Below are 14,659 nucleotides of genomic sequence, written 5' to 3'. Positions count from 1 at the left end.
AAAATAATTCCTAGTTATAGACTAATAATGTTTTCTTTTTCCTTCATAGTGGCACCAACTTTCACTTTTGAAGTTGAAAAATTTCCATATTAAAACTTACAAGGAATTGCCATTCCTTGAGCCAAACATAATTTTGAGCATTAGATAGGCTCTCGAATGGTATTGCAAAAGAGGAAAGTCAACACCCTGTATCCTCTCATGTCAGTAATCAACATTTCAATTGCAGGGTAGCATGAGTTTCAATAATCATATTAGTCATCCAACAGAACCAATGCTCCACATTCCTACATCCCATCATAACAAACTCATCTCCCCTAAATTACCACATTAAAAATAATGTACACATAATTCACAACTAAACAAATTGCCCAAAAGAATTATCAATTTAGACTCAATTCAACCATAATATCCCTGGAAGCCTCCCACTGGCATATCTTTTTTAGAGACTATATACGGATCAAGAACTCTCCAAGTTTCAGTGAAGGCATTGCAGCTGCATGGGAGTTTACTAAGTTACAATTTATTATGCATCGATAAATCGGATATCAAAGGTGTTGGGATGGATCTGCCACACATTCAAGGCTGCATATTCCTCCAAGCATTCTTTTAACTGCGCTTCACTGTATCCCTGTTACCAAGTAAATAACTCAATACAATTAGGCTGTAGCATTACACAAAGAAACAAAAACATGGCTCTTTCTTTAGAAGCAGCCCCACCATTGCAACATTTTTAAAAAGGAAGTTTCATTCCATCTAAATTTTAGTTAACTTCCATAGCTTTCATGGGCCTTGGCATCTGAAATGCCTCCTCCAGCCACAGCAGCGTCAAATACATCTTAATATCTACCCTCAAAATAGTCTCTACTTTTTATGATATGCTAGGTCTCCAAAGAACTTTTTTCTTGTGCTTAGCTTAGTACCATAATAACTTGTTTGGTATGATGGAATGAAATAGATTGGGAGTGGAGTGAAATGAAAAATTACATGACCAACATAAAAATATAAAGATCAAATTGATTGCATTTCATTCCATTCTTGCCTACCTAATGAGTTAGAGAAAGACTCGATATCCAAGAGGATCAAGTAATGAAATACAAGATAGTGGGGGCATTGGGAAAGAAGCACTGAACTTTCACCAATTGATATTATCCTGCATTCCTTCCTATCCGTTATAGTAAAATAAAAATCATAGAGTTCTCAAATCAGGTAGTACAAATCAATTAGAAATGATTACATGGTTGTTCAGCCTTTTAACAATTTCTTGATGGGGCCATATACCACCAATAATGTATCCACCACAGAATTCTTGGCTCTTTAGAAACAATCTTAGGGGTCCCAAGGCTCAGAATCCAGGACATTCCTAACCATACCCTATAAACTGGCACCTTTTGAGGCCTTCAATTTTATTCAGGGGATAGAAGGGTACATCTGCAATAGTATCATGCCTCAAGTACCAACGTGCAAAACAAGTATATTCATTCACTTATTTATTTATTGAAGGGAATGGCGTGAAGTTGGGACCAAGCATGCAGGATTATTCTTGCCAGTCTTTCAAGGTGAGAATTGGACAACATCCATTAGAAATAATGGAAGTCTTTCTTCACACATGCATTTATCAAATTATCATCCATTCATCCTAGACAGGAATAAATTCTAAACATCAGCACCACCTTTCCAGATTTGAATTGAACATGTATGCTCAAATTGGAAATTGAACTCAACTGACCTGTAAGAACAGGTCACCATCCTGGTTCAACAAAACAACCAATATTTTCCCAAAAACAAATTTACCATATAATATTGTAGAAAAATATCATTTTTTATTCTAAACCTTCTCCAATATATTCCATTATTTTATTTAAGATCTTAATAATTTGCATGAAGATTTCATTATTCTATTCTCGTCGCAAAAGATGCACAGCAGAATGATGAGCATATTCTTTAAGGTTTTAATCTCTAGTCTTATAGAACAGCATATTACTAACAAAATTAAACTTTCAATTTTGGGAGCTAACCTTTCTAGAAATCCAATTGAGTGCGTGAGCATAGCTCACATCCATTCTGTTTGTCCTCGCAGCTTCATCTCTTAAGATTGAATAAATATCAGAGATGGCATCCAGGCCAGATCTTTGACGATCATCTGAGTACAAGGAGAATTTTGACATCTGCATTAACCTAAGTGCTTCATCCACGTCACTCTGAGCAACAGTTTCAGAAAACCGAAGCCTTGCTAGTGCCTGTAAAAGTGAAAAATAGAAAAATAAAGTTTCAACTGCCAATGAGTTGATCATATCTACTATGGAATTAATATACCATACTACGCATGGCAATTTGTTACAATCCATTCAACCGATAAAAGCAAGCTTTAAGAGAGCACCAAAACCCACTTTCTAGCAAATGCAGATATCGAACTCAATTGGAACCCAGAAAATTAAAATGAGCTTATCTAAAATCTAGGCATGGACGGTGTCATGCATATGCTTTTGCCCAAGCCAAGTCTTTTCTGAGCACTATGAAGCAGATACATTTGCATATATCTATGCCACATGATACGACAATTCTTTATAAACAAGCTAAAAGTTGTATTATATTCTCCTTGTGCCTTTTGTTCGTAAATTTTTTCCTAATTTATACCTAAAGGTTAGTTATAGGTACAACACATGATTGATACACATTATTCAAGTATTTGATGCACTTTGAAACATTGAATATAGTCATAAAACTGTTGTCTAAAAGTATCCATGCAATGTATGTGGAATATGATACCATGGCACCCCTTCTCTCTTTGAACAAATAACTAAATGAGTAACAAATAACTAGGGTAGCATCACATAATAAAAGTGAGATAATAAATGAAAATATAGACTTACAGCTGATATCCGGAGAATGCTCAGTAAAGTTCTCACTGTTGTGTAAGAATGAGGAGCATTTGTTTTAGCTTCATCTTGCCGGATGCTGGAGTATGCACTAGCAATGTACTCTTCCAGTTCCCTTGGTACACAGGGAGACAATTTTCTTGCTGCTGAAATATACGCCCTATAAACCAGGAAAACAAACCACACTTAAGCATTGTTAAGATTGAAACATGTTATCCCACTTATAAGTGGGGTCACATTTTCATCATATATTATAGAGCATAGAAGATTTGTTAGTACCGAAGAATAGATGGCTCCAGTGGAGTGAAACCAAGAGCAGGAGACTCATTATTCTGGTGGACATAGACAACATGCCTAGCCATTTCAAGATCACTATCCATATCTGCTCGATCTAGGATCAGCCACAACAGATCAAATCTTGATAGAAGGGCCGGGGGAAGATTAATATTTTCAGCTGGTGTCCTCCGTAAATCATATCTTCCCCTTAACAGAAATATGAATGAATCCATAGTTAGCAGACATAGTTTACACAGAACCCACAAAAAGAAATTAGATGAACTCATTTGCAGCAATTAAGCAACCATTAAAGATGAAGGAAAGCACAAACATAGGTTTTTGAGCATGTGATAATAAATTCATGTAGGAATAATTTGTACCAGGCTGGATTAGCAGCCGCAAGGACAGCAGTTCTTGCATTTAGGGATGTGGTAATCCCAGCCTTAGCAATGCTGACCGTTTGCTGTTCCATTACTTCGTGAATTGCTGTACGATCAGATTCATCCATCTTATCAAACTCGTCAATTGCACAGATTCCCATATCAGCTAGCACCTGAAATAGAGAACTTGGTGATATTTATTCATAAATAATCACAATTAAATCAAGTTCATCTAGTCTAACCCTGTAGAAACAACAAATTGAAGGGCTTGAATATGTTGTATCAATTATTTATGGTTTGGCAATCCAGTTCCCTAAATACAGTTGCAATGTATGCTTTCCATTTCAAATTAATAAAAATCATACATATCTTTTGGGATATGTCGGATGTGAAATACACCTTAATAATATATATATATATATATATGTATGTATGTATATATATATATGTATGTATGTATATATATAAAGCATGTCAAGCTCCACATTTTGAAATTCACTCAATGATAGATATAATGAATGCCCTCTTGAATTAAAAGTATTGAATCTATTGGTGCACATGGAACATAATTCTTACCAGAGCTCCTCCTTCCAGGACCATCTCATTTGTCACTGGATCTTTCTGAACAGCAGCTGTTAGACCAACTCCACTGCTTCCTCTACCTGTGGTGTACACACCCCTTGGTGCCACATTTATTATGTGCTTAAGAAGCTGACTTTTCGCAACTCCAGGATCACCCATCAAACATACATGTAAATCTCCTCTTATCTGAATTTCCAAAGAAGAAACAAATAACTCTTCATAGTCAATCGCCAGTTCATTTTATAACGGTGAATATAAGCTCTGAAGCAATAACTAGGAATTTTTTTTATCGTATGGAAATTTCCAATTTACAGGATTTCTGGAGGGAGCAGCTTCCTACTTCATTTTGGATTTATTTTTGGGAAAGTTTACCACAGCAATCAAACCAACATGCAGACAAGGAAATTCATGGAAAGCAAGGTAAGGTGCCCTACTCCTTGGGTTTAGGATACAAGGAGACTGAGGTTTGAAGGTTGTAAGTAAAAGAATGCTTCAAGATGATAGATAATTGTGGCCCCAGAAGAAGGGATTGTCCCAAGAGAAAAGAGGTTTCGCCTGTTATGTGAAGAAGCATATGGTATGATAATATGATATAAACTGCACTTGGAAGGTTCTGTTTGAGCAACATCCTGTGTGATGTTATACTGCAAAATGGTAATGTACATAAGGATTTTTTGGGATTGGATGTGTAAGTGGCTTTTTTGCAATGTGTTTGCAGGTTTGGGTTGAGAGCAAGTGTGGAATATCATAGTGGATAGCTTGAGTGTTTGGATACTGTTTTATTATTCTTTAGTGTGTATGTGTGCATGCACTTGCCTGTCTGTTTTATGTATCAATGTATGTATGTATGTATATGTACGAAGCCTGTCACTAGACAAAGAGCTGAACAACTAGCAACAAGAAGCAAGATAAGATAAAGTTTTTCAAAACAGATAATCGGTCAATTAAAGTATGCCAAGGTGAATAGTTTGTTTATTATAATGAACTGATGCATTTACCTTCATCCCATCTTTCAACTTCCTATGAGGAGCACCCACAAGGAGGAGAAGAAGAGCCTTTTTAACATCTTCATGACCAAAAATTTCAGGTGCTAATGATCGTGCCAACTTATTATAAATATCACCATCTTCAGACAGTCGTGCAATTTGTTCTTCTTCATCTCCTCTAAACTCGTACCTATGATGGGAAGAGGGAAGGAAAGGAGAAAGAAAACCTAAGTACGTCCACTGACCTGCTCACAATTGGGAATCACTCAAAAACTGAATTATGAAAGCGTTTCCTTCATGATTTCTGTTTCAAACGCCTACATACGAGTTATTAAAGCAGAAATTTACTTAAATTTTTAATGCTGCTGCACCAGTAAGATGTTTTCACTCATGAATAAGCAAAAATCTTTCAAAGTAACTATGTAGTTAGTGTTAAAAACATTTGTATAATTCACACAAATAGGAATCACAACGCTTTTTTTTTTAATCCAACATCTCAAAACAAAAGAATAATTTCATCTGTGTTAGATCCTACCAATTAATACTTAACCAAAAAGCAATGGAATACGAATCAGTATAAAGTTCTTTATAAAGCCGAAATAACATCCAAAAAATAATTTTGAAAATAAAATTTTCCTCTAACTTCATGAAGGTAAAACATAAAACTGAAAGAAGAGACAACAGTGGAAGCAGAGCATGTTACATGCTACTTTCTCTCTTTTATTTGGCAGATTTCATGGCCAACCCATTTTCAAACCATGATGTAGTCGATGTCACAAAGAAATTACTATGGAACTAACAATGACATGAAAATACAAGTGTCATTCTCTTCACTCCTTCCGCTTCTTTTTCTTCTTTTTTGCTTTTTTTTTTCTTGTGAATATAATCCCCTACTCAGAAAGCTTACACAGCACTTTTTATTCCCAACCATGAAAAAGCAAGAAATGAAAATAAGTTATATTTTAACCATGACAGCTTCAAAAGCACAGAAAATCCAACATTACAATTCCAAAGAGGTAAACAGTCAACATTATGGTTGGGTTATAGTGAAAATTGACAAAAGAAGGGTAATGCCTTCATTCCCTAGAGTATAAAATCCTTATACTGTGGTAATTAAGTGTTGGGTAACAAGCTTACGCCTCATATTTTTTCTTGAAATGAGTAACAGACATAGCCTCCAAGTGCGTATCTGCAACTAAGCCAGCGCGCATTGCTTTAAATCCAGTGTAAGGAATAGGGAGAAAAATTCCAGATAATTCAACAACATCCCCTGGAGCTACCTGATAGAGTTCAAGAAAAAAATATAATTACAAAGGAAATTTTCTGCACATTACAAGATAAACTTAAGAAATATATTAATAAGCATGGATACCATCTTCAACTAGGTAATTCTAAAAAGGAACATAGAAACACCTTTTAGCTGTTACCAAAAAGTAGTGTTGGAGATGAGCATTTAATAATTCCATTAAATTATTTATGTTGGTTTACCTTTTTTTGCACAAAATAATGTTTTTAACCTCGATTTTGGACTTCATGCTATTCTAAAATAATATATACTGTTCACAATGATTTGTTGGAATCGCAATGGATTGGGATTATAAATTGAAGTAACATGTTTTCTTATGAAAATTGTTAGTAACAAGCCACCAACCTTTCTTGTGAGTTCTCCTCTAAAATGGACAGTCATTGTCCGTGGAATATGGCCCTTTGGAACATGTTCAGCTAACTCTTGTATCTTGGCCTATACCACATTACAGTGTTTACTTAGAGAGGGAAAATACCATGCTGAACTAATATGATAAAGTATAGAACTATTCTATGTTAATCTCATGCTACATTGCCACCCATGAATATGATAATAGGATCAGAAATCAGAGGAAAGAAGAAACCTCTTGAAACTTCAAAAATTTTGATGCCCTGAGTTGAAGGATAAGATTCCCCTTTGTTTTGTTTATGTCACAGCGTCTAGAAGGGCACTCAAACAGGGGCATAAAGACCCGAGCTGTTACTTCCTGTTTGTCATATTAGAGTAGAAAGGAATTAGAGTCATAAAAAAATAAAGATAAATAAAAAAAAGCAAATAAATCAGTACAACATTTAATGCCACAATTCTATTTAAATATATAGACAACAAATAACAAGATGACAACATGGAATCCTAATGTTTGTCTATTTTCTTTTCAGGGAAAAGAGAGAATGATGCATTGGAGAAATCATAAATTAGTTCATATTAAGATATTTGTTCGTTGTTTGATAGGAGAGCATGTAACTAGATACCTGATAGATCTCAAAACCACACTCTTCACAAGTATACACAGCTACTTGCATCAATGGTTTGACATCTGAGCAGCGTGTCACAATACCAGCAATCCTAACAAGCTGACCAATATACGAAGCCTTAACTTCTCTGATGGTAAATGGGCGTTCTTTTGAAGAAGCTCTAATATACACTTCACTGGAATCCACGACAAGTGAATATGAGGAAATCAGCCATCCAGGATAACAAATAGAGGTCTTTGCAGTGAAGTATAGAGTAATTTATTGACAAATCAACCACTAAATGTTAAATCAATGCTCCATCACACAAAGTGGTAAATGAATCAGTGTTTTAGAGCAGAAACTAAAGTCCAGCAAAGCTTTTAATTTGTATGCAAGAGATGCTACTAATGCTACAAATTTTATTGAGATTTGAGACCACAAGTTATTCAAACACCAGCTATTTTTCTTTTGCACACTGTACCAATGGTCCACTGCATGAACAACAAAATGCAATCCAAATACAGATGGGAAACAAGCAATTAAGGGGCATGTAACTGGCAAATTCAATACTGAAAATCAATGCCTGAAACACTTTTCAAGCAGAGACATTTCAAAGGTTTTGTTTCAAGCTTACTAATATCGCTTGATTTCAGGAGGCATCCTTTGTCGTGGATCTAAGCCATCCGCATTCTCAGTTCCTTCCTCAGATCTCTGAGTCATCAGGATATCATGATCATCATCCAGGAATGCCTCAGTTGGTTCTGGCATGAGCTCATCAATTGCATCAGCAAATATTCCAATGTATCGCCGGGTATTTTCAGTGACCCGTCTGAGAAACTCTTCATCCAAGTCCTTATACTGAAGAAACAAATGCATACCAATGGCTAATTTACCAACGGCTCCTTCGTATGTCAAAGCAAAAAAAGAATAACCGATATGCAGCAAAGCTGTCATGGAGTAAGGGAGAGAAATTTTACATTGAATAGGTCCTCCAGATCAATCTGGATTGCACGAATTTTATGGTTTGCAACTTCTTGCTGAAACGTATGGAACAATCGAAGTTAATGTTAGCAGCAAAACAAAATTATTTTTCACTCTGCTTTCCTTGGACTATTTTTTAGGCTGCCGAGAAAAATGAGGAAAGCATAAGAAAATAAGATTTTGACTATAGGTTCTGAATAAAACTGAAAATGATGACCACAATTAAGCCAAAAATCTAGATTGGCACCGCTACCTAAAAAAAAAAACTGTGCAAAATACAACGCAAAGAACACTACAAAAAGAGATATTTAAGGCACTGCTAGTCAGCACTTTCAAACTGGAGGAAAATGCCTCAAAAGCTAAGTGGTACCTAAAATATTTGATTTTCCCACACTTTCCCGACAACTAAACAGAGCATCTAGGGATTAAAATTTTTTCTATAATCCGAACTATGAAAAAGCGCGCCGGAGAGGACGGAGAATGCTTACTAGAATGTTGATGTACTTGGCCTCACCATCCGTACCGGCAAAGTTTACGAGAAAATCCTTCGCGAGGGCTGAAGAAACGATCGATCGGTCAAGCGACGGAGAGAGAGAGAGAGAGAGAGAGAAATGAAAGACTTACCCCTGTCCGCATTGAAGTCGAGATCCTTCATGATTTTGGCTTCTCTACCTCTGGGAGTGTGTGTGTGGGAGAGAGAGAGAGAGAGAGAGAGAGAGAGAGAGAGAGAGAGAGGAGAAGTGAGGTAGGGCTGGAGATGAGAAGAGAGACTGGAGGTTTGGCGGTGAATGATGTAGACGAGGCACTGTTTTGGCGGGAAATCGAAGTGGCAGAGTAACGGGACAGGTGGACGGCTGCGATCGAGGTTATTGCAAATACAAAATCAGGTTACGTTTTAATTATTTAATAAAATTTTGAATTTTTTATGGTTATTAGATAATTTTGTTTAAACAGATAATAATGTTCAAAGAAATTATCAATCTCTATTATCAAGCAAGATGTTTTAAAGTTATGAAAATAATTTATATCAAGGCCATGGATATGAGTCTGAGCTGAAAAATAACAAAAATATGATTTTCCAAAATGATGTATAAATCTGTAATCTTATTAATTTATCCATTGTCTAAAAATTATACTTTAATTATGAATTATAAGATCCCGTTTGGAACTCATAAAATATTTAAGGAAGGAAAGAGAAATATAAAGAAGTCTTCATTTTCAGGTGTGGTTATCAAGAAAAATGATAAAGGAAATAAAAAAAAAATATACTAAATTTATAAACAAAAATTTAATTTTATACATCATTAATCTCATATAATTTGTCAAACCCTTGAAACCCCGAACCCGATTTAAACTTTTTGGACATTAACTTTTGAAGAAAATGGGTTAATATTCATGCTCATTGAGTTTAACAAAAGGTAAATCGACGCTTGGTTTTTTATGGGAAAACTGATCGGCCAAGGATGGTTATCTGTCATTTAATCAAAATAAAAGCAACGAGCAACATGAACTTATGGAACAAACAACACAATTTCATGATTTCTAAGCAAAATGCTTCTTTGACGCATGAATCCATAGGACGAGGAAAATTGTTTCATCTTCTTTAACTTCCATTTCCTAGTTTACATTAACATCCTGTTTCAAGTTCATAAATACTAGTATTGTTATTTTTCTTATTTTCGCATAAAGCATGAGCAAACAAAATTTTGCAATTGAACTTATGATGCAAATGATATACGAAAATGTATAACTTCATTTCATTGATGGGAACGAAATTTTCTGAGACAGAAATGTCACAGGATTACAAAGAGAAGATGAAAAATAAGGAAATAAAGCAAATAGAAGCACCATATGAAGTGGATTGAATAGTCAATTTTGTGTTTCCGCTCTTGCTGTAAAAAGGTAAACCCATCCATTCAGGCCATTTGTGGAACTTCCTGGATCCATGGTTGATATACTCTTTCTGTTTGGCTTTGGCTCCTTCCGAAATGCTAGTCATTTCCTTCCCTGTGATTGGGTAAAGGATCATTCTGAATTCCAGGCTTTTGTCATCGAAGGCCAACCAACCCACATCCCTCAATGTTTGTACTTTATGTTTGAATAGCCCAACGGCGCTCGATGGTATGCCCCGAGGAATTGGCATAATACGCGCACCGGACCTCTGGGTCGTACCAATAGGGGGTATGACAGGAGTCCCTTGAATTGCTGAAACCATGTTTTGTTCCGTCAATTGAGAGAATAAATTTGAATATGTCATTGGAATGGGGTCTATTTTTCTAATATTCCTTTGGACACCCCTTTCTTGTGTTCGATTAATCGGCTGGGCGGGCATAGGCCCGGGGAGAACCATTTGAGGCCTCATTCCTGCATATGCTATCTAATTAATGGTGGGTACAAAAATAGAATTATTCTTAGGCCACTGATTTCTGCCTCTCTAGTGATAATGCCCCTGAACCATCTGAGTTTCCTCGTCTCTCTTTCTACCTATCCATTTCTTGCTTGATCCCGAGTCTGAATTCACACCTTTGGCTTTGCCTGCCTTGATGGTTGTTTCAATTCTCTTTCCGGTGGACACAACATCCATGAAGTCATGGGGGGTTGCCATTAAGAGATGTCCAAAGTAGGGATCTTTCAGTATGTTCACGAATAAGGAGATAGCCTCCCTATCTTCCATTGGAGGGCTCACCTAGATGGCTATGTCCCTCCATTTATACGCATATTCCCTGAATATTTCGTTAGGCTTCATTTCCATGCTTTGTAGGGTCATGTGATCAGGTGCTATGAATTTCGGTGTTATCCCAAGAGGGGGCGAATTGGGTATTTTAAAAATTAAGTCCTTCAAGTTCTAATTTGGAAAACTATCAATTACAAACTTGCAAGCTACTTACAACTATCTCAATATTTTTCAATTAATCAACCCAATGAGTGGTTCTATCGATCAACCTAATTTACTCAATTACTTTGTATACCTACTATATATCTAAAATATTCACAATATTCACATAAACAAGATTACGCGGAAATTAAATAGAGGTAAGGGTAAGAGAGATGCAAACTCAATTTTTACGAGGTTCGGCCTACCTTAGCCTATGTCCTCGCCTTAAGCAACCCACTTAAGGATTCCACTAAAAAATCCGCTCCTTTAACTGGGAGGAAACTTCCCTTACAATCTCCTGCTTACAAGAGGCGTACCTTCCTCCTCAACCTCGGTTCACAACCCGAACCGTGAATACAATATAAATATTACAATTTCTGCAAAACTCAAAATGCTTCTAATCAAGCTAGTGAATACAATAAAATTCCTAGCACATAATCATATGATAAAACTTGAAGTTCAATATGTATGTAACGATAAGATCGTTATATGAGTAATGTGATGCTTCCCAAATTTATTTATTTTTAATTAATATCTCTCGAAAATAATTTTTTAAAAATAAAAACTTTAGAGATCTTAGGGTTTGATTTCAACTCACTTTATGTAAGAATAACAAATAAGATCTTTAGAAAGATAGTCTTGAATAATATGCAAATTTAAGTTCTTGCTATCAAATAACTTGTAAGATTAAACCTTTGAATAAAGATATGTTTTTGGATATTACAAAGATTGAAAAAAAAACAGTTTTTCAAGTACTTTTTGCACCAATAATGTAAAGCTCTTTGTATAAAGATGTTACTTTGAATATCACAAGGATTCAATCTTTAAAGTGCTATTCCCAAAAGATTTTTCAAATAAATAACTATGGGAAAATAAGTGTCTTTCTCCCAAGAATATTTTTATATAAACAACTAATGGAGAAGAATACCGTTTAATAACTTATTGAATACTCAATGAAAGATTTTTCCAAACCTCAAAATCAAACCTAGATTAGCAGAAGTTATGTGTGTATTCGCTTAAATCTTAATGATGAGAATGCCCAGACAAAATGTGTATTCTTTGGAATGCAAGCAAAGATTCTTAGTAGTAGGATTCAAAGCTCTCAAAAATATGCTAAAAAGTTTAAGGCTCTCAATAATATGCAAAAAGTGTTCTTCTAGAGTTTAGATATTATTTTTATAAGTGTTCTCAGCCTTAGATTAAGTTCTCACTGTTGGATTGATTAGATAAAGTAATTTCCATGCGTATCCTCGCTGAAACACCATTCATTGCCCCGACCTTCGTTGACGAATGGGTACGTTCGTTGATGAGTGTACAACACTAGTTCGTCAACGAGGCTATGACTTCGTCGACGAAAGCACTGTCTAAACTTTTTGGGCTCTTGGTATTTTTTTTGTCGATGAGAGAAAACTATTCATCCCCAAGTGGCCTTCGTGCATTTGTCGATGAGGCCATATGGTTCGTCGACGAGCCCTCTAAAATTTGCCTCTAAAAATTTATTCAACCTAGAACTAATGTAAATGAATCTTTTATGAAATGCATGAGTCTTAAGGTCAATCTAGGGAATATTGAGCTTCGAATTATATCATATGACATATGTAAATACATTCAATTCAAAATACTCATTCCCATTGAAGATCTTGAACTTGAAGCTTGCTTCTTCATCATATTATTCTTCTAATTCCATAGATTGAGTCAAGTGATATGTACTTTAGGTTCCTCGTGACTTCCATATCAAGCTTATTGTTCGTACATTCTAAATCATGATCCTGTTCACAAACTCAATTGTACGGGTCAAATACTAAGTGATATGTCATTATCAAAACATGATTGAACTCAAAGAGTCAACAGGTGCCATTTCTGTCACATGACAGTACAGAGCTATAAAAGCATTCGTCAGATCTCTCAAAGTGCGAATCCAGGCTCGGTCTTTCTCAATGTACCATTTGATAGCTGCTCCAGTCAAGTCATCCTAAAAGCAATGCATCATCAATTTCTCATCATCTGAGTGTGCGACCATTTTCTGGCAATAAAGGCGCAGGTGGGTCCGAGGACAGTGGGTTCCGTTGAATTTTTCGAAGTCCGGGACTTTAAATTTTGGTGGTAGGATCACCTTTGGCACTAGGCAAAGGTCATTAGGATCAATGGAGTTGAATGTACTAGATCCTTTGATGACTCTCAAACACTCCTCGAGCACATCACAGCGACGCTCGATTTCAGATTTGTTCATCCCCATATCAAAAAATAGTATCGGAGGTGTCCCTGCTACGGGGAATCCCTATGCAGGCAAAGTAGGGATGAACGGAGGGATGTTTGGCATTGGGCCCTTTGTGGTAACAGATGGAGGTGCTGAGGTCTAACTGTGGACCAAGGTAAACCCTGGAGCATGTGTGGGATCTGCATCTGTCTCAAGATCGACCTACATTACTTTTCCTTTGTTCATTAGCAACTCCAAGATTTTACTCATTTTACCGTTCAATTCTTCTTGTCCCTATTTTATGCTCAGAACCCTACTTTCTAGCCATTCGCTCATAATTCTTGCCTTCCTTCTGGTATTGTACTGGTGGGTAGAGGTTTCAATCATTGCACTCTAGTTTTACTCCTTGCTTTATGCATATAAAACCCCTCCTTTAGAACGATGAATGCATGATTATGTTATGCAATGGGTGTTTATGTATGGATGTAACTAGTTCAAACATATATACAAACAGAGATATGAACATGCATGTAACGACCCGCTCCTTTTTCGCATATTATTATTTTTTTATATAAATAAATTATCATCACATCATACATTCCAGCTCAGCAGGACACAATCCACCTGGACCCGTGGGCACCAGGGATATAACAAAACATACAGCAGAAGCCTACGCAGCAGAAAGTACAAAATTATATACATCTCATCACAATGTGCATAACACATACCAGAGTCACTACAATTACTATCTCACAGTATATACATCCCAAAAATGAAATCTAGGGACAATCCCCACAAAAACCTAACTGTCCCTACCAAAAACTTACCCTTCCAAAGAGGGCAACCAACTGATCTAGATCAGCGGGGCTTTTCCCGCTCTCCTATCAGGGGCTCCTGAAAAATGTATAAGATTTAGGGGTGAGACACCTCTCAGTAAGGGAAATAAACTAATACCAGTGTGTGGCAACATGAGTATTCTGTGTTCTACATATACCATACATAACATATTCAATACTGTTTATCAAATCTGGGAAAACATATGCATATCAACACATAGCAGAATATACTGCATTTTCATAAACATATCTCATCTCATACACTAATAATAACATAAAACAATCCTGGTAGGTTAGCTGGCTGTTGTCATGTATTACCCCCACATGACTGGGTTGTGTGGCCCGAAGGCGGGACTTGACAATAGTTGGCCGACCACTGCCAAGTCAAACAGTAGTCTGTAGGTCCGATGG

At 36.2% G+C, this 14,659-nt stretch overlaps 1 protein-coding gene across 1 annotated transcript; it reads right to left on the bottom strand.

The window, feature by feature from the left end:
• Positions 1 to 220: 220 nt before the first annotated feature.
• LOC131143468 (DNA replication licensing factor MCM7) lies at positions 221 to 9,103 on the bottom strand. Its single transcript, XM_058091792.1, has 15 exons — positions 8,965 to 9,103; positions 8,829 to 8,896; positions 8,337 to 8,396; positions 7,994 to 8,217; positions 7,378 to 7,555; positions 6,990 to 7,112; positions 6,752 to 6,841; positions 6,238 to 6,380; positions 5,113 to 5,290; positions 4,109 to 4,300; positions 3,533 to 3,705; positions 3,156 to 3,359; positions 2,871 to 3,036; positions 2,016 to 2,237; positions 221 to 628 (listed from the first exon to the last, which is right to left on the bottom strand). The coding sequence occupies exons 1-15, from the start codon at positions 8,993 to 8,995 to the stop codon at positions 524 to 526; spliced, it is 2,157 nt and encodes a 718-aa protein (XP_057947775.1). The 5' UTR covers positions 8,996 to 9,103; the 3' UTR covers positions 221 to 523.
• Between the last annotated feature and the right edge of the window lie 5,556 nt (positions 9,104 to 14,659).

Source organism: Malania oleifera, chromosome 1, assembly GCF_029873635.1.
Source record: "Malania oleifera isolate guangnan ecotype guangnan chromosome 1, ASM2987363v1, whole genome shotgun sequence".
Taxonomy (NCBI): Eukaryota; Viridiplantae; Streptophyta; class Magnoliopsida; order Santalales; family Ximeniaceae; genus Malania; species Malania oleifera.
This window is presented reverse-complemented; position numbering and strand designations above follow the sequence as displayed.

Bases quoted from the DNA above. Each gene is read 5' to 3' on its own strand.
- LOC131143468 (XM_058091792.1), bottom strand. From the start codon at position 8,995: ATGAAGGATCTCGACTTCAATGCGGACAGGG. The intron at 6,842-6,989 runs GTTTCTTCTTTC...AATGTGGTATAG, and splicing joins AATTTTTGAAGTTTCAAGAG to GCCAAGATACAAGAGTTAGC. The intron at 2,238-2,870 runs GTAAGTCTATAT...TCACTTTTACAG, and splicing joins GCATTCTCCGGATATCAGCT to GCACTAGCAAGGCTTCGGTT.